Source organism: Semicossyphus pulcher, unplaced genomic scaffold, assembly GCF_022749685.1.
Source record: "Semicossyphus pulcher isolate SPU_LCO1_2020_fin unplaced genomic scaffold, fSemPul1.0.p SCAF_1, whole genome shotgun sequence".
Lineage (NCBI taxonomy): Eukaryota > Metazoa > Chordata > Actinopteri > Labriformes > Labridae > Semicossyphus > Semicossyphus pulcher.
The window spans coordinates 31902423-31925348 of record NW_027211603.1 but is presented as its reverse complement, the minus strand read 5'-3'; the positions used below and the strand labels follow the sequence as shown (position 1 = coordinate 31925348).

Genomic DNA, 22926 nt, shown 5'->3' with positions numbered 1-22926 from the left:
TAAATGTGACCAGTTCAGTAAAGGCAGTGGGCAGACACAGAGAGAGGCTGCGTCCTGCTCGCTGTGTTACACAGCGAGCACCGGAGGCGCCATGTAGTCCGATCCCGGCTTTACTCTCCCTCTGGTTGGCATAAACATCTAATAGGGCCTAAAAGCCTTAGATGAGCGCAACACATGCTGCGTAAGTGGTCGAAAATGGGACATGGAAAAGGTTTTAGGACATTGCAAGAACAAAGACCCCAGCGAGCGTCTGTTTTAATCTATAATATACGTGTCCCTGTAGTGTGGGTCATGGCCATGTGTGTATATATATATACTTTATGTCTCTCTTTGAGTGTAACTTGGTGTATGTGCTGACCTGTGTGTGTTTCAATGTTAACATACATACATGTTTGGTTCTTGGGGGTATTTCTATTAAGATGTATTCCTGTATACAGTGTTAAGTGGAATCTACACAGGCGACATATTTGAAGCTTATTTTTGACATGCGTGTGTTGGGACAGAACTGCTCTAATATTATGCAATGCTGCAATCTCCACCAGCCGCGCATGCAGCGTGGGGGCGGGCGTAATGCGCAAGTCATTTTCTACTGCTCCGTTCGTTTTATACGTCAAGTCTATTTCCCCCCGCTGCTGCGCGTCAGTGAAGCGCACAAAGCCATTGACTGCTATGTAAATACATGCCCACAAACAAGGAATTCATGTTAAACTATGTGATCTCTTCATTTTGACCAACTTTGATTTCAGTTTCCTATTGAAGTTACTGATACGCTAGATGAGATAGATCTGAGTATACCAATCCCATTTGACTTTTACATCCTACGTAAATACAGAATTCATGCACTATTATAAAATAAGGCTATACATATTTTGGACTGAGAAAAGTTTGTCTTAAATTATTGTGCCAAGCATCCTGTGCTGGTGTAGATTGCAATATAGATGATGCCGTGATACTTACGTGTCACGCACATTAATCTGACTCTACAGTGTCTGTGTAGATTCCCAGTAAGAGAGGGTGTACTTTTACATCTGCACATATTTTTGTGTGTGTTTTACTATATGTGTGCACCCATGTGTGTCTCTAGTGGCTGTACGTATATCATATTATAAATTATATTATATTATATTATAAATAAACTTGACTTGACAACGTGTATATCATAAATGTCTTATCTATGACAGTATCCCATCATGTCTATGACAGTATCTGTTAAATTTTATGTGGTTTTTGCTTGAGAGTGTTTATTGTTCAATAACAAAAGTACACTGAATTTGAATATGTGTCTTAGTTTGTGTGTGTATGTGTGTGTGTGTCGGGCTGCTAACAGGGCCAGCACATATCATCGCAGATCAGAGATCGAGAAGATGTTTCCTCGGGGGTAAGTGAGCAGCCGTCACTTCACATGAAGTGCAGCCGGGAGGGCGTAAGTAGAAGGATGAGGCAAAGGGATGGATAAGAGACGAGGCAGAGGACGGAGGACAAAGTGGGGGTGAGGGTGCAGGGGTGGAAGGAGAGTCATGGAGGAAGTGCTTCCTCCAGTTACCATCATGCCAAAAAAATTGCTGGATTCAGAGGAGGGGGAGGAGGAGGGAGTAAAGACAGGGGAGGATAGACGGAGACACAAAAAAACAGGCAGTGGCTAATAGAGAGACTAGTGAGAAAGAGGGAATAACAGTATATTTGCCCGAGTGAACCACACAGAGGAATGAGGGCAAAACAAAGTGGGTTTGTTGCATAAAGCTGGGATCAGACACAGGTCAGCACATCAGACCAAACACAACATATAGGAGTGGAGCGGACCAGGGGACAACCTTAAATAACAGAAATAAAACAAGACAACAGGGCGACAAATGCCTCCCCATCACTAGTTATCTAGGAGTCTTAACTGAAAACAAACTCACCTACTGCCTCCCTCTAAAGGAAATACTCATTCCTGAAATGCCATAAAACTTAGCTGAGAAAAAAAGTAGTTGATGGAAACCCGTTTATTGGCGCCAGCATTTCCCCTCAGCTGTCAGTAAATACTTCCTCCCCTCCAACAGAGCGGCTGTTTCTGTATTTATGGGTTTTAATAGGAAGAGCGTGATCATCATATTGACTGGCCTGCTCGGATCCTAATGGACGCCTTAAATCTCTGGGAAACACACTGTATTCTGGGGTGAGTTACAGGCAAATTAACATGGAGAGGGAGGCCGGCAGGGCTGCTCCTGCCAGAAGGGAGGAAAACAATCGCTTGAATGATTGTCGGACATTTAGGATGAGTTGGGGGGGGGGGTAGGCAATGAGAGGGGAGAAGAGGCAATAAACGATTTTCATCAGTAGCACAGAGAGAGAGAATGAGATGGGTTGGAGAGGGTGGGAGGAATCCAATGTGTTCGCCTTCCATTATAAGAATCATAAAGTAGTTTTAATGACCAAATATTGGGCTCTTTGAAACAAGATATTGGATCATATTACAAGCATTATGGTGTCACACTTTGGCACACACACTTTGGTGCAGACAAATTGTGTAGTGCCTTTGGAAGCATCTGCATTAGTCTCCATTTTCAAAGTGTGTGTGTATGTGTGAAAATGACTTGTCAGTCGATTTGCTCTAAATCCATCACTACAAGAGGTGTGCTTGAAGACAGGGAGTGTGGAAGTGACAGAGGAAGGACACAGCAGGTTTGTGCTGCACAAACAGAATATCAAACTTTTCCTCATGTCTTCAGTGTGCATGTTTAGTGACTGTTTAAATCACTGTAATGTTGAATATCTACTTAAATTCTACGTAATCCAGTTACGGTATGTAACACAAAGTTTAACTGTATTGTAGAACTAAAACATGTCATCAAAAATCCAACAGAAACATAATCTACAATTTACTGTTAAAAGGATAAACCTGGTGATATGTAGTGTTTCTTATGATCAACAAATCATAAAAAACGCATCAGTGCATTTCTTAATAGTTAGTCTTTCAGAGCGCTGGTTTAGCTCAGCGGTTGAATGTGCATCCCATATACAGAGGCTATGGTCCTCGATGTGGTTGCCCCAAGTTCAACTGTGATCCCCACTCTCTCTCCCCCTGTTTCCAACACTATAATATAACAATAGTTACTTTGCCAGCATGTCCTCAAACCCAATTGTTCATATTGAAGACATAAAGTTTTAAAATTGGTTCACAAATATGAGTTAATATTTTTAAAAGGTAAGTGGCGTCCTAAAACAGTTGGTTTTAGCAAGCATTGGGTGGCTCCATATCAAGTTGACCTTGAGCGAGATACTGTATGTAAGTGCCTTACTTGTCTTAGTCAATGCAATTATTTGTTAAGAGAAAAGAGGTTCTTCAGTATGTCTTCAGTATGCCACTTTGTCCGGCCACCAGTCAAAACCAGAAGATGGTCATTCAAGAATCATCTAAAATACAAATAAAGCAGTGCTGGTATGAGATAACTTGTCTTTGCAGCTCTGAAAAGGAGTAAAGAATAGTTTTTGTTGTGTTACCATTTTCACATGAAGAAAAATACATATTTGTTGCAAAAGCAAGTAATGAGGGAAGCAGGACGGTGTATGAGACCGTCTGAAGATAAACTGCTGTGGGCATGGTGTTGTGTCATTGATGTGTTTCAATAATTACTGGACAAATAAGGAGCTTCATGGTACAGAATTACATTTAGCTATGTCAGTTTCAGGCTCCTGGTATGTTCTGTCTATCATGCATCTTTCTTCAGTCTCCAAAGCAGCAACAACTCAGGGCACTGATTTTGGATTAGGTCATCACTGCAGTAGTTGAGTATGGTTTGGGTAAAATCAATAAATATTCAAAGTGAATGCACTCATTAGTTACAGCCCATACTCAGTATTGCCTTACAACAGGGTGTTTACTGCAATGAAAGTAATACTATTGATTAATATATAAATGGCTTCATCAACCAATGTGTACATATTACCAATAAAATGAGTGATGACATCGGCATGCAGATTAGCATCCTCGTTGAATTGAAAGAAACAAATCTGTCCTGCAAAAAGAAGGTATAAACCATCGAGACGAAAGACCTCTACCTTTGCCTTTACACTAGTTAGTCAGACGAGGCAAACTCAGAATAAAAAGTCGACCTTCATGACCAATGATGAGAAGAAATTTTGGTCAATAAGACTAAATGCAAATGAGAGCCAAAAAATCTGAATGGCAAAGCGAGCTTGTGCTAATCATCTGATAACTGATGGATTCCAGTTAAAAGCTTCAAATCTTCTCCCTGCTCCATAAAGTGACCGCCACTATCAGCTGACAGTGAATGTCATCACTGGTGAACAGAGCAGATTGTGCCTTGAAGTTTTGAGTAATTGAATTTGTGAAAGTCATCATATTACCCTATAATATGATATGCAGATTCAGAGGGGGTTGCAATTTACAAAAGGGTCGAACTAATATGAAATTGCCACCATCCCCCCTCTTACCGCAAGCACACAGACACACAAACACAAACACACTGCGCATCATTAACGCAGTTTCCTATTTCACATTGCTTCTAGCATCGCTGCTCCTGCCTCAGAGGACGCTGAGATGTGTGACTGTAAAGCTCTCTTGATATTTTCTTACAAAGGCGCTGAGGAAATGCTCCTCACACCCACTGATTATCTCTGCGTCTCCATGACATCACCTGTCAGGACTTAAATATCCTTGACAAAGCTTCTTGCAGTTAAAAAGGAAGGCTGGTGAGGCATCCTCATGCAAAGAATAGTGGAGGCGATGATGGACATAAAACTATACTATATGCACTACGAGAAGCATATTCTTAAGACCCTCTGGGGCACACTTGACAAACTGCAGCGCTTTTACATTTATACAGCGTACGTAAATATAGCAGGGACGGCAGACAGCAAAGCAGGGTGAAAACAACGGAGGAAAAAAACAATCTTAGAGGACATTTCAGGGTTTGTGCCAAATCTATGCAAGTGAATAGCACATTGAAAACAGACCTCTGAGCAGCTTCAAGTTCTGAGATATTTTTCCAACTGTTTGAAGCAGTAAGGCAAAAGTAATTTACAAAGCACTAGTATATTAAGGGTATAGGAGACTTAAGAACAGTCTGCAGTTTCTGCATCAACATACAGACAAGCAGTCAGACGAAACCATGTGCCAATGTGGAGCAACAGAAAGCAGCCCAATATCTAACAGGGTTATGAGCTCTTACAAACTTGTCTTCATATTGTTGCTATGAGTGAGAATCACAATTTTTGTCAAGAGGAACATTATTATTAGAATGTTGAAATGTTATTCTCTTATTTGATATTTTGGGGAGGTTATAAACAGTGCAAGACAAGTGATTAACAGAATGATGACATGAGAAGGCAAGAGAGAGAAAAATCAATAAAAAAGATTGGAAAGCTAGAGTAATTAACACAAGGAACGTGTGTAAACATGAAAAGATACATTTAGAAGTTACATGCTTTTGTACAATAGATGCTAGTAGGTGTGTCTGCGTGTTTGTGTACGTGTGTGTATCTGCGTCTGTGTCTTAATAATTTAATTCATTTGTTTTTTCCATTTCTGATGTATTCTCATTTTCTTCTTTATTAAATTTTTTTTTTTTCTCCATTACTTCTTTCTTCAATGTTCCTCGCTGCTTTCTCCCATTCAAGGCTGCCCCAGGTTGCCAGCCTGTTGCAGGTCAGAACCCCTCTAGAACATTCTGTCTGTTTTTGTGATGGAAAAGGGACTAAATGTCCTAAGGAACAAACATTCATTAAAGCTCCTGTGAGGAGTTTTTCGCTGGTTATGAAACAGATTGAAATTAATTGATTACTCTATATGACCAACAAAAACAAACCAGACCATCAGCGACAAGCTTGATCATTTCTATATAGTTATTTTCAAGGCCTGAAATCACTGGCGGGGGGTATGTGTCAGATGAAGCAATTAACTGCACGCTGCCTTTGTTTACATTTTCCAGGGCAAACATTTAAAGTGAGTGATACATATGTCTGTTAAAGAAAGCAGGATGAGATTTTGTGTGAAAAACCACCACTTAAGCATGAACAGGACAAAATCAGCAAAGAGATAAGAGGTACAGCTTTGTCCAAAGGGGGCGCTAAAATCAACACAAACCATAAGTTCAGAGGAGCTTTAAGAATAATTTGAATGTGAACTTATGTGTAGAAATGAACAAGATAAAAACAGACAGGTTACTAAAAAAAAACAGTCTTACCTTTTTGGCTGTCAATGACAAAGTTGCCCTCCTCGTTTCCGGTGGTGATCTTATACGTGATCCCGTCTCCATCAGGGTCCTTCGCCAGCACCGTGGCAACAAGTGTGTTAGGGCCTGCGTCCTCTGAGACAAACGTCCGATATCTGATCAAACACACAATCAACATCAAGCCTTAATGCTGCAAATCAATTACATCTTAAACAAATTTAAACCAGTAGTTTAATGTTTCGGAATATCACAATCATGAGTATCTCTCAAGTTAATCCATTCACACACCAACCAAATGTATTTTCATTGGTGGGATTTTTTTGTTGTTATTAAGTTGAACAAAAATGAACAGGGATGGCTTTATATACAAATATGTTGTCTATTACAAAACAATTAAATATCACAGCTTCAGCCATGTTGGATTGAGATTTTTTTGCATATTCTTGTTCAAAATAAGAATTTCATCAACTGTTGAATCGCTGCAGCCACAAGATGCCCGAATATGACTTTCTCTAGGGTTAAGTTGCTCTAAGTTGTGATGCTCGTCACTCAATAATGAGAACTTAGGACCTGACCTCCAACAAAGTCAACAACTACATGTGCCACACACAATGTTAAATGTCATGTGTTTCTGCGAGAGGTATCTTTCCTAAATAAATCATTGCCAGTTTCCCCACATCAGCTAGTAATTGCTTTCACCATGAGCCCCAGGTGTTAATCAGTCCCTGAACATTTGCAAGAATACAAACCAGCAGAGTCGTAAGGAGCAGCATACAGAACAACCACAGAGCAGCAAGGACTATAGATAAGATGAAACCTTTCACTTTAGATACACTTTGTTAATCACAACACCTCATATGTACATAAAGACATGCCCAGCTCTACACAAGCATCACAGACTTCTGACCACCGTTCTTCCATCACACCTACAGTCAAAGAATATATGCAACCTATTATTAGAGGTAAAAATATGAGGAAGGGCTGTGATGGTGGAAAAAAAACCAAACATCCTCTTCCTGTGATTATTATTATGGCTCTCAACAAAGCACTTTTTCTCGGCTGTGTTGGCCACTGGTCTGCATCACAATCCTGCAGGACATTCAAAATGGAGGAGCCCTAATCAAATTTAAGCGTGTATATGTCAGTTGCTGGCTTCTAAATCACTTGACAAAGACCAATTTTGCGGGAAAATAGTGCATCCTTGACAGCAGCTTAGGCAGGAATGCTTTCACAACTCTGTTTAAAGCTTGTAAGCCTTTAAGTGATGCTTTCCTGAACATATACAATACAAGCAACTGCATTATAAGCTTGTCTTTAAGAATAGAGGCATCAAACCAGAAGGCAAACATAGTATTAACGTATTTGATACACAATAAATAAATAAATACATAAATACATAAATACACTAATAAACATAACTCTCTCATTAAGTCATTCGCTTACACTAGGCAGGGACAACAAATAGATGTATTAAATGGGTGTATTTGATCATCTCTCAGTAGTTTACTTGATCCTCGATAGATAACACATTATAGCCAACATACCTTGAAATACATTTCTTATCAGACCCTGCTGACAGAACTGAGCTCAGCCTCTTGCTCTGAAATTCTTCTTCAGTTTTGTCTCTGTATCCTGGAGTAGGCCTTTGAACTTCAGCTTTGAACTCCCGTTTGGCCGAACACATACAGTACAACTCCAAACCACTGATGTGCTGGAGAGCAAAACTTTTCTTGAAAGGCTGGCCTCTCTACCTTGTTGACTTAAGTTCACACTCTCCGTTCTCAGGAAACATTTCAGCTGCCTTCATGGGAATGGCAGATAACAGCAAATAATGCAACATGCAAGCCTATCTGGGTCATGAGTCCAACATTAAGAAGAACCTTGGCACTAGGATAAAGACATTTGAATGAATACAATATTACTATAAAACTTGAATGTAGTCCTTCCGAACGTGTTTACACCAACAATGATCAACTGAAGATAAAGCTTATCAAGCTAATAATCTGACATCTATTGAATTTAAATTTGAGATTAGTTTAGAAATGTACACACTTATACTCATATACACATGCAACAAGCTATACCAAATAAGTAAATGAAAAGTGGTTATGTCTTGTTTTTAGATATGAAGCAGATAAGATCATGGGCAGGTTCTTTAAGACCACTCCAGTAAACATCTCCATGTGGTGTTCTTCATGTGCTACAAGACATATCAGGGACAACATAAGCAGTCATCTCCATGGCTGGGACTGTCTGCTTTTAAACTGCAGTGTACCAAGGACAGGCTGAACAACACGTTTTCAGATTGGCAGGTGTGAGACGTCACAAACCTAAGGAGCAGTGTGACGCTATGCATATCATTATGTGTAACCTATGGTAACCACTTCGGTGATGCGCGAGTTAGCTGTAACTGTCATCGTAATTTCTGCAAACTCACTACTGACTACTAACGTTAAAGTTTTTTCTTCTAACTACTAATACATTACATTACTACTACACTACATTTCAAGCTAGCTAAGTTTCAACAAGTTGGCACTAAACGATAGAGACGTGTCTTGTTTTCGTGACGGAGGGGACAGTTGAAAATTTGCATAGTGGGCGGGGACTATGCAGATTGGGGAATTGTAATGACAGAGAAGGAGGAGATGCCTTAGGTCAGGGGTTTTCAAAGTATGGCAAAGTGAGCCTCCCCTGAAAGAACAAAAAAACCTCTGTGAAAATTACTCGAGTATTAAGCAAGCCTCCCATGCAGCATACGCCGCTGCTGGAGATTTCAGCATTGAATAACACCGGTTCTGTCCCGACACACGCGTGTCAAATATAAGCTTCTAATAGGCTGCCTGTGTAGATTCCCTGTCAGTCTCTACAGACTGCTTGTTCTCAATATGACATTGAGTTAATATGGTCTCATACTGTCATTTTGCTCGCTCTGTTTCTGGTTTATTTTTTCTTACGCTGCGCCTCCCCTGAAGTCCTCTGGCGCACCCAAGGGAGGCGCACCTCACACTTTGAAAACCGCTGCCTTAGGTAATTAAATGTATTTTGCATGTCAGACACAATTTATTATTTCAAGCTTAAAACAAGACTGGTGCTGGCCTTTAAACAAATTGAATGACTTAAGTTTTGATAATTGTATTAAATTGACTTATCTTAAACTCATCTACGTATGCCTACATAGTCAGGCCCCCGAAGATGCTCAGTGATGCGGTCTGGTGATTCTTGTGTAATGGTGTTTTATTGTATTATAGGTTTGTATCTTGTATTGCCCTGTCTATAGTATTGTTGAGATCTAAGGTCTGTGTTCTCACTGTACACATTTGTTTTAATGTATTTTTTATTCAATTGTTTCATTCTAACGTAGCTGGCACCCGTCCCCTAGTGATGACGAAGCCGCCGGCATCAGGCAATGACGTTGCATTGTTGAGGTCTCCTGCTGGAGGAAGTCTAGTAGGTCTATATGGTGGACAGAGCAAAGTGTTTTAAGTTTGGTTTCACTTTACCAAAACCATTGCTAGCATTTTTTTTTTATTTTTTTTTACATATATGTTTATTAGTTTTCCAACAGGTAATACAACACAAAACAAAACAAAAAACAAAAACAAGACAAACATTTGGCTCACATACATATTCAAATCCATACAGCATTCTGAGCTATGATACAAACCCTCTTGTGAGAATGGTGGAAACATTCAGACCAACATATGACAGAAAGGGTTCCCATGTTTTACGAAAGGCATCATCATTGCTGTGAAGTTGACATGTCAAATGGTCCAACACAACATATTCAAATACAACCCTTTGCCACTGAGCCTTAGATGGAGCTTTATCTGTGATCCAATTCAAAAGAATACACTTTCTAGCACAAAAAGCAAGTGTCTGATAAAGTCTTCTTTTAAATTTGTCAGTGATGGACATGTCAGATATACCAAGTAGCAGGTATAAAGGGTTATTATTACTGTTAATAGACAGAATCTTATTAATTTCCTGCCCTATGACCTGCCAAAACTGCTGTACTTCTCTACAATCCCACAAACAATGTGTCAGACTACCAGTTTCTATCTTACACTTGGGGCATAGTGGAGATGTATTAGGGTTGTATTTATGACGTTGAGAGGGAGAGATATGAACCCTGTGTAGGAGCTTCAGTTGCATAGCTCTCACTCGGTTACAGACATTCAGTATTTTAGCACTTTTCCAAGCATCATTCCAGTCATCATCTGTTATCCTAACATTAAGTTCCCTTTCCCATAAGCCCTTCAGAGAGGAGGTGTTTGTGATGTTATACTCCTTAAGGATATTATAGAATTGGCTAATAGAACTGCCAGATTTTTGCAAAAAGAGCTGTCTCTCTAGGCGTGAGATATCCTGACACTGAAGGATTGAGGTATCCTTCGTGACAAAATCTCTCACCATTGCTAGCATTACTGCTTGTACGTCCTCAGTGCAGTCTCGGCGTCCCAGTGACTCCGATAACAATGCTGCAGATGGGATTAGCCAAACTGAAGATGCAGTTAAAACCCATGGTTCTTATAAATAAGAAAAATTATTCAGTCACTGTTGTTAACTAGCTGCGGTTGTTTGCACTTCTAATTTATGTTCCAATTTAATCTATAGACAAGAACTGAGTAAGAGTAAATTTTGAGTTGCCATGACAACAATCATAAGCAATGCAAATATAGTTTTCTGGCTATAACATTTACTGTTAATGTTAACTGTTGTTACTGTAGGGAGATGACCACAGCCCTTAACTCCAGTTACAACCCTCTTCCAGAGGTACATTATCAGACATCCTAATAAAAAACATGTCTTTATTTTCTGCACCAAATAATGGAGAGAGGCATCGATAAGAGTATCGATAAGTATCGGTATTGATAAAATCCTAATGATATCCATTACTACATGTCCCTACACATATAATCAACTAATCAATTAGGTGGCATTATCTTTTAATATCAGGGAACAGGGCAGACCATTAAAATCAAGAATATGCCATTGAAATGTGTTAAACTCAACCATGCGTATAATCTCCACCAACCCACAGAAAATATATTTCAGTGTTCATTCATTGCAGCAGTTGTTTATTAATGAGTCACATGTGACTCACATTCAAAATGCAGGTCTAGCTCCACTGACAGCTTGACATGAATATCTGTCACTCCACCCTAGTGATGAGACCTATTTGTTTTTCACTGAAAACAAGGTTCTCTCATTACGTCTGGAACACTGTGATCGTGTTTTGTCACTGACGTGTCTCTGCCTCGACAAGCGTTGCAGTAACTCTGCCTGGGAAGATCAGTGATGTGCCACTCGCTGAATCCGTTCGCAGAGTGTTTTGTAATTTCAGCTCACACTCTGCAAGCCGCACACTTCTCTGCAGATCAATACGCAAGTCAGGCAAGGGGAGATGCTGTGCTGTGTTTCTTTATTATGTAGTTCTCCAGGAGTACATAGGGCACATTGATCAAACGGCTTCCACTTGTGGTCTAAGGAAGCTATTTGAAAGATCATTAGATAATTGCTTGTATTTATCTCACCTGAAAGCCAGAAAGAACTAACTCTGCCTCGTGTGTTTCTGCCTGCAATTTGATGGCAAAATTACAGATTCTGTCTGTGCAGTTGAATTTATGCACAACTCTTCAACGCAGGCTACTAAGCCTCTTTTGTCCTGAATCCCCAAATTACCTCTGCTTGTGCATTACAGATGCAGACTGAGTAATCATTATAGTTTCAAAGGGAGTTGGCTTACAATTAGGCTTATGATTACAAGCAGCCTGAAATGGCCACAGCAGCTGATGTTGGCCGGTATTGGTGTGCAAGACTTGTGAACTTTTGCAGGACTTCCACCATGAAAGAAAAGCGTTGATTGATCAGAGGCGCACTTGAGGGAAAAATTGAGCTGTTATTACCTACATTTTCACATCTACCTTAGCAACAGGGAAAAAAACCTTTCAACTTTGTCTCAGAGAGTCCCTGTGCCAAAGGTGTGATAGAACAGATTGTGAGTGCCTACAAAAGAACGGACTTCACATATTTAGTCTTGTAGTTTCTACATATGTCATAGCCCAAACCCTAAAAATAAAATAAGAGATAAGATGTGGGAGACTTGATTATGTAAAAGTCGACCATAAAAATGGTGATCAGAGCATGACCGTGCTCAAAACTCAGATATATTGCAAAATGTGTCCTGTGCAGCATGAACACCGACCTATACACATATTCCTGGGCATTAAATTTAATTCTATTATTCTAATGTGTTTTTGAATCACGTTGGTGAAGTTGTTTCGTTTCAAAAATTGTGTACATATTTTAATTTAATTATTTTTCAGAGCCTCTCCTTCCTTCTGAAACAAACAAGCCGTTTGTGTGATCCCACGTGGTGGAGCGGCCGCACTGCACTGTCACTCCAAAGTTGTAGAAAACATGGCTGCTCTAGGATCGGTTAATTCAGCCTCATATGTACGAGCCAGAATCACCAGGAGGTATCGGAATGGTACATTGAAATCTTGACGACGACTTGACTACAAGCTCGTGCAAGAGGGCAGCCTGTGAATGACGATTGGTGGATTTCAGCGAAAGCAAGGTTCTAAGTAGAAACCTGCAGCTGTTCTGAACGGCCCATTTCAGAGGCGACCTTTTTAAAAATGTCACTCTGGAAAAAAACGAAATTATGCATTTTTCACTTTTTCACTGCGAGCAATAAACACCCAAACATGTGAAACCCATGCACAATATGAGCATATCTATTAAAAAGATATGGCCCGTTTAACACAAGCATCATAGACAGAACACACAACACAGGACATAAAAAGGTCCATTGCTATGTGAAATTTTTCAGAAGGCACTTTTAAGGTTAATCCCTCTTGACACTTATATGAACCTAGCTCTAACAAATACCTCCCTGTAATGCTTTTAAACAGCTGCTCGTAGGCGTCTATCTACTGTATGACTGCCTATGTGAGTGTCTGAGGGAGTCAGTGGAGAGAGAGATCAGGACTGAGAGAGAGCAAAAAGCCCAGCACTCAGGCAACAGTGAAATGCCTTTTGCAATCACATTTGGGCTCCACCACAAGTCTAATTTGGCCAAATCAATGCAGCAATCAATTGAAAACGGCCTCAGACATACACCAGCACACACTAATTACTTTGAAACAAAAAGTAAAACAAAGAGGTTGAAGTTTGTTTTCATTTTGTTGATCATGGGAGAAAGCAGATGCATCCCTGAGGCCGGTGCCTGATGTCAGATGTGAAATTAATAACGGAATTTAATTATTGAGTTCATTTGGTGTATCCAGATAAGGCAAAGGTAGAGAATGGAGGAAAGAGAGGGTGTGTGTGCTGAATAGTCGAGGTCGGGACTGTCAGAGGATCAACCCATCTGCAACTGTGCTATTTATTTGCTGGTATGCCTGCTGTCTAATCCCCTATTAATCAGCACTTACAATGGTCTGTTCCCATTTGTTATTTTGTATTCATTCATGTATGTTATTGCATGAGCAAGCAGAGTTGGTGCTTAGATTATGTCCCTTCTTTTGAGTATTCATTGGGAGAGTTATCAGTAACATCCCCACTCCGAGCCAGGTGCCAGGTTCAGGTGGGCTGGGGCCTGTAGTGAGCAGCAGTTGAAGCACTGAAGCAGATGTGGCTGCAATAAAAGAACTGAAATAATAGAGCTCTAACTTACTGTCTAGCCCAAGCAAACACTGACAGCTTCAATATGCCATCCTATTATTGTGAACCAATGTTATGACATTTGCTTCTGCAAGTTTGCTGCGTGTGGAGTTTTAAAAGCTTGATCTCTTGAATGTTCAACATGTTGTTTAAAGGGAACCCCAGAGATTCAAACATGATCTTATTGGGTGCATAAAGACAGACAGAGCGGTATACATTCCCCTCCAAAACTATTGGAACAGCGAGGCCAATTCCTTTATTTTTGCTGTACACTGAAAACATCAAAAGATGAATATGAGAAAAGAGATCAGCATTTCAGCTTTTATTTCCAGGTATTTACATCTAGATCTGTTACACAACTTAGAAGATAGCACATGTTTGAACCCACCCATTGTTCAAGTGAGCAAAATTATTGGAACATGTGACTGACAGGTGTTTTTCGTTGCCCAGGTGTGTCCTATTACATTGATTATTCAAACAATAAATAGGACTGAATGTCTACTCTCAGTTTCAGCTTTGGGTTTTGTCTGAAGGTGTAACCAACATGAAGACCAGAGAGCTGTCTATGGGAGAAAAGCAATTTTGAAGCTGAGAGAAGATGGAAAATTAATCAGAGCCATTGCACAAACATTGTCCATAGCCAGTACAACCCTTTGGAATGTCCTGAAGAAGAAAGAAACCACTGGTTTACTGAGCAACAGACATCGAACCGGTAGACCAAGGAAAACATCAGCAGTTGATGACAGAAGCTTTGTGAGAGCTGTAAAGAAACACCGTAAAACAACTGTCACTGACATCACCATCAACCTCCAGAGGGCAGGAGTAAAGGTATCACAATCCACTGTTCGCACAACACTTTGGGGACAAAAGTACAGTGGCTACACCAGAAGATGCAAACCACTCATTAGCAATAAGAACAGTAAGGCCAGATTGGAATTTGCCAAAAAAGCAGAGGCTCAAAACTTCTGGGACAAAAACATTTATGGACTGAGACAAAGATTAACCTTTAGCAAAGTGATGGAAAGGCTAATGTGTGGAGAGAGAAAGGATCTGCTCATGATCTCAAACACACAAGCTCATCTGTGAAACACGGCGGAGGTAATGTCATGGCTTGGGCTTGCATGGTTTCTTCTGGGACAGGCTCATTGAACTTCATTGATGATGTAACACATGATGGCAGCAGCAAAATGAACTCAGAAGTCTACAGAAACATTTTGTCGGCCAATTTAAAGAGAGATGCAACCAAACTGATCGGGAGATCCTTCATCTTGAGGCAAGACAACGACCCAAAACACACTGCCAATACAACCAAGGAGTTCATCAGGGGAAAGAAGTGGAAGGTTTTAGACTGGCCAAGTCAATCTCCAGACTTAAACCCTATCGAACATGCATTTTATCTGCTAAAGAGGAGACTAAAGGGAGAACCCCCCGGAAAAGAAACAACAACTGAAAGAGGCTGAGGTGAAAGCCTGGAAAAACCTCACAAAAGAAGAATGCAAAAGTTTGGTGATGTCAATAGGTCGTAGACTTGATGCAGTCATTTCAAGCAAATGATTTGCAACTAAATATTAATTATTATTCACTTCTGTACTAATCTATTTCAAGTCTGTTCCTATACTTTTGCTCATCTATAAATTTGGTGTTCTGTTACAAATGACGCTATCTTCTAAGTTGTGCAACAGATCTAGATGTAAATACCTGGAAATAAAAGCTGAAATGACCTCTTGTCTCATATTCATCGTTTGATGTCAAACCTAAATGTTTTCAGTGTACAGAAAAAATTAAGGAATTGGCCTTGCTGTTCTAATAATGTTGGAGGGGACTGTATGTCGATATTTGAACTTTCACATACATACTTCCAGGTTAAGGTTTAATATTTGGGTATTGAAACATAGGCAGCTATGAGATAGTATACAGCATCTTATTCTATCTTATACATAATGGTATTATTATATATACGTGTGTGAGTAGAGGTTGTAAGAGAAACCCCATGGTGAAAAGCATGAAATTAAAATAAAGATAATAAAAAAAAAAAAAAGAAACATAGGCAGCTAATGTGAGAACTGCTTCATGCAAAGACATCCATTTTTGTCTGTGTGTTTGTGCAGGCATGTGTTTGACTCTATGTCATCCTGCCACAGTGTTATGTCTGTAAAGAAATAGTTACCTTAGCAGTTTGGTTTCTGGTTTAGAGGATAATAGAATTTATCTGAAAAAAGGTTATCACTACATTGTTAACCAAATTTGTTTGCAGTTGCTACTTTTAAATATTAGATTTGTCAGTCACTTCAGAAAGGTCTGTCTAAATGAGGTTAGGCATGGAGTGGGGTTTTTTAGAACTACAAATATTTTGTATAACAAATGTCCTTCATTATGCTAAATGGTAAACGCTGTGGATTTACAAAGTGCTTTCCTGCGACTCACTCTGTCACTTACAATCTGGGGTTCAGGATCCAGCTCAAGTGCTTGCTTATTTTGTTTAGACATATTACCCTGTCTGTATCGCTTCTTTTAAAGAACAAACAAGATGGGCTGAAGTCATTGACACACTGGGTCACAAGAGGCAAAACACAAGGTTTCTTTTCAAGTTTTAGTTCACAAAGAAATAAATAATTTGATCTGTGTGTTATTATTGAGACAACTGTCTCTGCTTACATATACTAAAGTCTGAAAGTAAGTTTTCCTCTGACTTTAACTGCATGAGATTGTTATCCGTGCTCTATGGAGACTCTGTCATTGTTCTTATCAACTTGATCCAGAAAATCAAAATACAGGGAATGAAAAAATAAAGCTTTTTAAATGGGAGGAATCTGATTTGGAGGAAACAGTCTCCCAGAACAATAACGGGTGATGCCTGAGCGAGATGGCAGCAGACAGAGACATCAATATATCATGGCATGTGTATAAAAACTTTTAACTTAAAAAAAGATAGCATAGGTGTTTTGGGTCATCAGAGTAATTCCATATTTGGCAAAAACATCAATCAAGAGGTTTTTTTTTATTTCTCATCTCCTTTACCAACTCCCTGGACCCTTCATATTGTCATCTCCTGTAACAGATGACACTGGCTGGCAAAAACTTGCACACGGTATGTGAATTTAATAGCACCTACAGTATAAACAAAGTTAAACAATTGAAAGCTAAAATCATCCGATTATAAGTGGAAATGTAACTGGCAGGTAGTTCAAGCAGTGGATTTCTCCACATGCAGGAGCTTTGTGCATGGGGCTGTAGTAAGAGTGATAAGGTATGGTAAGGTATGACGAGTCACACAACCCAAATGACTACAGCATTCATTTCAGTTATGAATTAGACAGTGTGTTTATCTCATAGGCTATATATAAGCAGTGGACTTTTGCTAAAATGCCAGACTTGAGGCTTCACAACGGTAGTCAACTAAGCAATGAGTAACATCCAAGTGGCTGTCACGATCTGTACGGACAGGTCAACATGGTAGCAACTTGTGCCCGAAGCACGCCTTGCTATTTAATCATCAAATAAACAAATAATGCTTTATTGAACAAGAGTTTATTGAAGCATTTAACACCAAAGCATTACCAGAAATTGGCCCTACTTCGCCATCGATTAACTGCTTCAGTAAACACTTTTCTAGACTTCCATAACAACCATAGTTTTGATTGATTGCTTATAAAATGTGCATACGGAATAGTTGAAATTTGCATATTCGAAATAAAGATAAAAATCAATCAGTAATTAAAACCCAAATATCCAACCAGTGTCAATAGTAAAGCAGATATCCTCAAAGTTTAAGTGGGGGGTGTAATATGTTTTGCTTTTACAAAGCCAAAAACTCGAGAGGAGAGATGTCGGGACATGGATTAAAAATAGAGGAGGACAGTCAACTGGTCTGCGCTTGTGATCCTGTCTGCCCTTCGCTACCGCCACTGATGATATCGGCACAGCCTTTATTTTACCACCCCTTGGTTTGAACAATTGTTGTTGCAAACTTGTACAGGATTTTGTTGGGCTTTCCTGTTGTGCCTTTAGGACATCCAGTGTATGGATCAAGCCCGTGATATGCGAGCAGTTTCCTGACGCACTTTAAACAAAATGAAAAAGTGGGATCTTTTTCTTTTTCTGTCTCTCTTTCGGTCTACTTCTTCTCTATTGACAAGCATAGCAACAGTAACCCAGGGGGTCATGACTTAGCGAAGGGTCAATCCCACATTGGTTTCACTTTCGCTACGTCAACTTCTTATGAACAGCTTATGGTTTTGTCTGTGAAGGTTCTCAGTCATCCAGGTCATGATAATTGCTGGATGACTGGATGAATAAAAGAAAAAAAGAAGATTATGGTTTTACATGCTCCTATGTAAAGGGCAGCTATTAATATGTTTAGCTAACGAGCTTTCTTACCTACAGTTCACTGCTAAACCAACTGTATTCCCAAAGATAAATATAATTATGAGTAAATCATGAAGGATTAGAGGTTTTAACAGTAGGAAAGAGGCCTGTTCAGGACAGACAAATCCAATGTATGGGAGCTTATTGCAACGCTGGTACAAGATGCTACTGTATCAGAGGCTAAGAGAATGTTATGGCTTTGTCCTTCTCTGTATTGGATCTGTTTACCCAATCATAAAACTTTTTTCTTGTTTAAAGATAAAAATACTTACAATAAACAACAAATCTAACCTTGGGGTTGATACTCCCAGTAACATTAAAACAATATTCCCTAGTTTTTGTACACGTTTCATTATTTTCTTAAAATATTGTAATAGGTTGATTAACTAGTTCTATCCATCATTGCATTTAAATAGTCGTTCCTTTGTTTCACCTTTGTAGATCTTTAAATGGTGACGTTTTATCTAAACACTCTGGTCTGTGTTGCATCTTGACACAGCACTTGTCTTAATTTCTTGTTTGTAACGATCAAGTGCAACACCCTTTTGTGTTCTTATAAGCCAGGTGAAGGCTGTGTTTCCAAGGTTCAAGGTGGATAGAAGCACAAGCAAGAACATTGCAGGAAGCCTCCCAAGACGGTTTCCCTGGCAACAGGCAGGTGATGGTAGGTACAGTAATAGGGTCCTGATGGCAAAGTGACAGCACATAGATGAAAGCGTCTATTCTGTCGCTCACCGGGGAGCGAGAGCCATGCAGTGAAGAGGCAGATCTGAGAGTTAGAGTGTAGAACTCATGAAACATGAAAAATAAAACTTGTTCTCTTTTTTTTCTCCTCCATTCTTCCTTCCTTCCTTCCTTTCACTTATAAATCAAAAACAAACATTAACACCACGGCTAGTTTCTAAAAAAAAAAAAAAAAAAAGAAGCAATGACTCCCTCTCACTGTTCAGTTTAATTTTTAGACTTGTGGCCTAAATTCAGTCTGGCAACCACACACACACACACACACACACACACACACACACACACACACACACACACACGCACACGCACACGCACACACACACACACGCGCAAAGAGACGGATGGTCATTATTGCATGCTTCCAACTCCAAGAATCGATACAAATAGGGCAGATTTTCTGCCTGGATAATGATATCTTTAATGACCTCTCTCCCCCTTTTTCCCTCTCTGTTCATCACATGCATCACATGACTCGGCACACACATGCACAGTCTGCTACACGCACACACAAACACACACACAGAGAGGCAAACACAGCATGTCTACAGGGAATGTAATGAATTTTATCTTTATAAAATTCATCTTCCCAGACTGTCCCTGCTGTATCTGTTTCCACAAAGACCAAACAGATGTGTTTGCTCAATCCCGACTTTCTGTGAACGTGCATATAAATATTTGTGCAAGCATGAACATGTGTGTGCCTGCATGGGTGACTGTGTGTGCCTGTGTGTGTGTGTGTGTGTGTGTGTGTGTGTGTGTGTGTCTGAGTAATACATCATAGATTGTCCAGTTGTGTTTTGTGGCAGTTGTAGTGGAGGGTTGAGGTCCACAGAAGACAAACTGACTGATTATTCTGCTGTCGCTGACAGTAAATCAATATAACCACACACACACACACACACACACACACTTATCCTCTCCCGCTATAAACAACATAAACGCATGCACATCAGATGCATGATGCATGAATGCACTCTATAACTATATCAGTCCGTCCATACCAACACCCCACTTTGCTGGGACGTTCTCAATTACTGAACACGCACACACACGTAGGCACACACATGCAGGCACAAACACGCACACACAGAGTGCAGGCTCACGGCCTCCTGAGGGTGCTGGTGGGCACGGCTGATTGACCCTGCCTCACCAATCTGCCCAGCTCTCTGCCAGAAAATCAACCAATTAAAAGATGCAGGCAACCACAGCAGCACTGTGTGTGTGTGTCCCCCACACACACACACACAGTGGGGGGGGTGAAGCACTGGAATTGTGGGTAACGGCAGCTGGGATGTTGAATTGGGAAGCAGCTGTAAGGAGCTGACCTGACAAGGCAGGACACACAGACACACACATCGGGACTCTTACCCACACTCTTTCAAATAGCTTTGCTCGTCTGTATTTTAAATGCAATTTATCTCAGACCACCACTCAGGTAGAAAGTTGTGAAAGGCCTAAATCCAAAAACGTCTGCAGTTCATTTTAATTACCCCTTTTCTACAACAACATGATGCATTACTCTGTTAAGTGTTGCATCAAACTATTTATAAGGAAAATCTATCATAAAAATCTATCAAAAATCCATTAGGGAATGAACGAAAGAATAACAAATCCCAACCATTTCCTTTGGACCTAGAGACAGTCATTTTTGCAGACAATAGATCAAATCAAACAAGGGCTGCTTCTCATCATCATTTGCTAAATCTTTTAATGTTGGTGCCTGTTTCTTGAGACTACAACTGAAAATCCACATGTATGCAGCTGTTAAAAAGTGTGAACACATCAGAATCCCTAATAGTTCTCATGCAGTGGATAAAATGTCAAAAAGGAAAATAACCATAAAATTTGGTGTATAAAACGCACATTGTTTTTCATCTAAAAAGTGTGCTGCGTCCTACATACTGGTGCAACCGATATACCAGTATAAAATGCAGAGAGGTATGTTATTGTGTTACAGTAGTTTACCCAAACGATGCCGCTATTATCTAGCTAAAGATGATGGGTGTTAAGTGGTGACGGTTTTTAGCGAGGAAAACTAACCTGACGCTTCATCACGGACATATACCGTCTTAATCGCCATTACCATAGACTGCTAGCTACCGCTCGCTGCAGCACCGGTAGCTAGCAGGATTGCAAACTTGACTTGGTGAAAACAGATGGTAGGTTGTAATTTGTGTGTGTTTTGAATGTGTTTTAAATAAAAATAAATTGAAATAGTGTTGAAATAACTTGTATACACGTTCTTATTAATAAATAGCTATAGAAAACCTTTCCCCCTCTGGGATACCCCCAAAGGTTTTTGGAATCAGGGTTGAAGCACCTGAAAGCTCTGCAGACTAACCTTGTTGGATCATCCTGGCATTTAAAGAATCTAATTTAATCTAGAGATATTGAACCTGACAATTTGCCTTCAGGATTATTTTACAGCAGAGTCCAAGGAGACGACCGCTTCTTTGTAACAGTGTGGCCCTGCTCACCAAATTGACCCTAAGCCGTTCCTCTCTTTTACAGTTAAGCTAACCTTAAGTTTCTTTGCATTTAAAACCTCTTTCCATATCGTTTTATCACTACCGAACAATTGTGTGAGAATCAAGAGTATTTTCCCATCTCATACATACATATGTTGGGAGAACTCAGGCGCCTCGTCATTGACGTTAGCCATCCGTATCCGTACTGTAGTCGTGCCGGTGCGAGGGACCTCCCCCTTGTCGACCGCCATCACTACAAACTCATACAGATGGTTTGGCCTCTCATAGTCCAGAGGCCCTGCAGGGAAGATGGTCCCATGAGGAGAAATGGTGAAGTCTGGACTCAGGGTGTAGTAGGTCAGCTCTGCATTCTCCTCTGAGTCGCAGTCGTTGGCTGACACTGAAAAAGAATCAAAGAGAGGGAGAACAGGAAAACGTCAAAGGCAAAACTGGAGATTTAGATGCCAACAGTGAGGGACTGACTAATACAGTTCACAGTTCATTTATGTGATGAGCTGTGTAATGCAACATTTTGTTGGTACAGTCAAACTGAACACATTTACAGAGCATGTTTCGCTTGATCATGGGAAATTAATGAATGCAGCCTACATGAGCATGGATGTTTGCAGTCTCGCAACACGATCATAAAATTGGTAAGGACGTAGAAAAGGAGATAAACATTATTGTGACAGATTTGTTCGATAAATGTGCAGTTATTAAGTCCTTGACAAACATCTTAGACTTATTAAAACTCAACCAACTTGCAATCCATCTTTTCTTGTCATGATTGTATTTTATCTGATAACTCTACAAGTTAATGAAAATGCAAAACTCAAAAATGTTCAACAAAGCAGGGTAATTTTATGATTAATCGAGATAGAATGACTTTGTGAAGAAGAGGTTTTGGTGGCATTTTTTTGGAAACTTGAATTTTGCTGTTTGATCAGCTGTTAGAAGCAAATACAGGTAGAGGGTTAGAGTTGGCATCTATAAAAAGTTTTTCAGGTGTCTATATGTAACCAGCTCTTTCAACAGCAATCCAATGTCCTTATTTAAAAGTCCAGAATGGAAATCATTTACACACACTACAGCATTATTGCACAAACTTACAGGTGAGATGCCACATAGTCACATATTTTACATCAACAATAAATGTACGCAAGGGCTGTTTCCATGGGCAAGTGTGTTTTTAACTGAGCTCTGATGAAAAACACTGATACTAATGCAATCTCACATCCCATCAGCTATAGTCTGCCGATGATATAGCCAATGGGGAAAACGGTGAGCATGTCGGGCGTGTCCAGTTTAGCCAGTGGTCACGATTAACGACTTCCAGTTAAGACTTCCTTTTCCGTGTGTTGCATTGTTACAGAAAAGGAAACTGTTTTTCTTATGATTGACTTTAATAAACGTTCATCTCAACATCATGATGCAGATTAGTAAAACGTAAAAATTAAGGGGCACGGGTTTAGCGCAGTTGGTAAAGCAGGCGCCCCGTATACAGA

General features: G+C 39.9%; 1 protein-coding gene across 1 annotated transcript in view; it reads right to left on the bottom strand.

The window, feature by feature from the left end:
• Positions 1–22926, bottom strand: part of LOC138589795 (neural-cadherin) — a 334506-nt gene that overhangs the window by 197657 nt on the left and 113923 nt on the right. The window contains exons 6-7 of the mRNA XM_069660252.1: positions 21572–21821; positions 6189–6331 (exon numbers count right to left, since the gene is read on the bottom strand). Of these exons, the coding sequence (XP_069516353.1) occupies positions 6189–6331; positions 21572–21821 (393 nt within the window). The remainder of the gene's footprint in view (positions 1–6188; positions 6332–21571; positions 21822–22926) is intronic.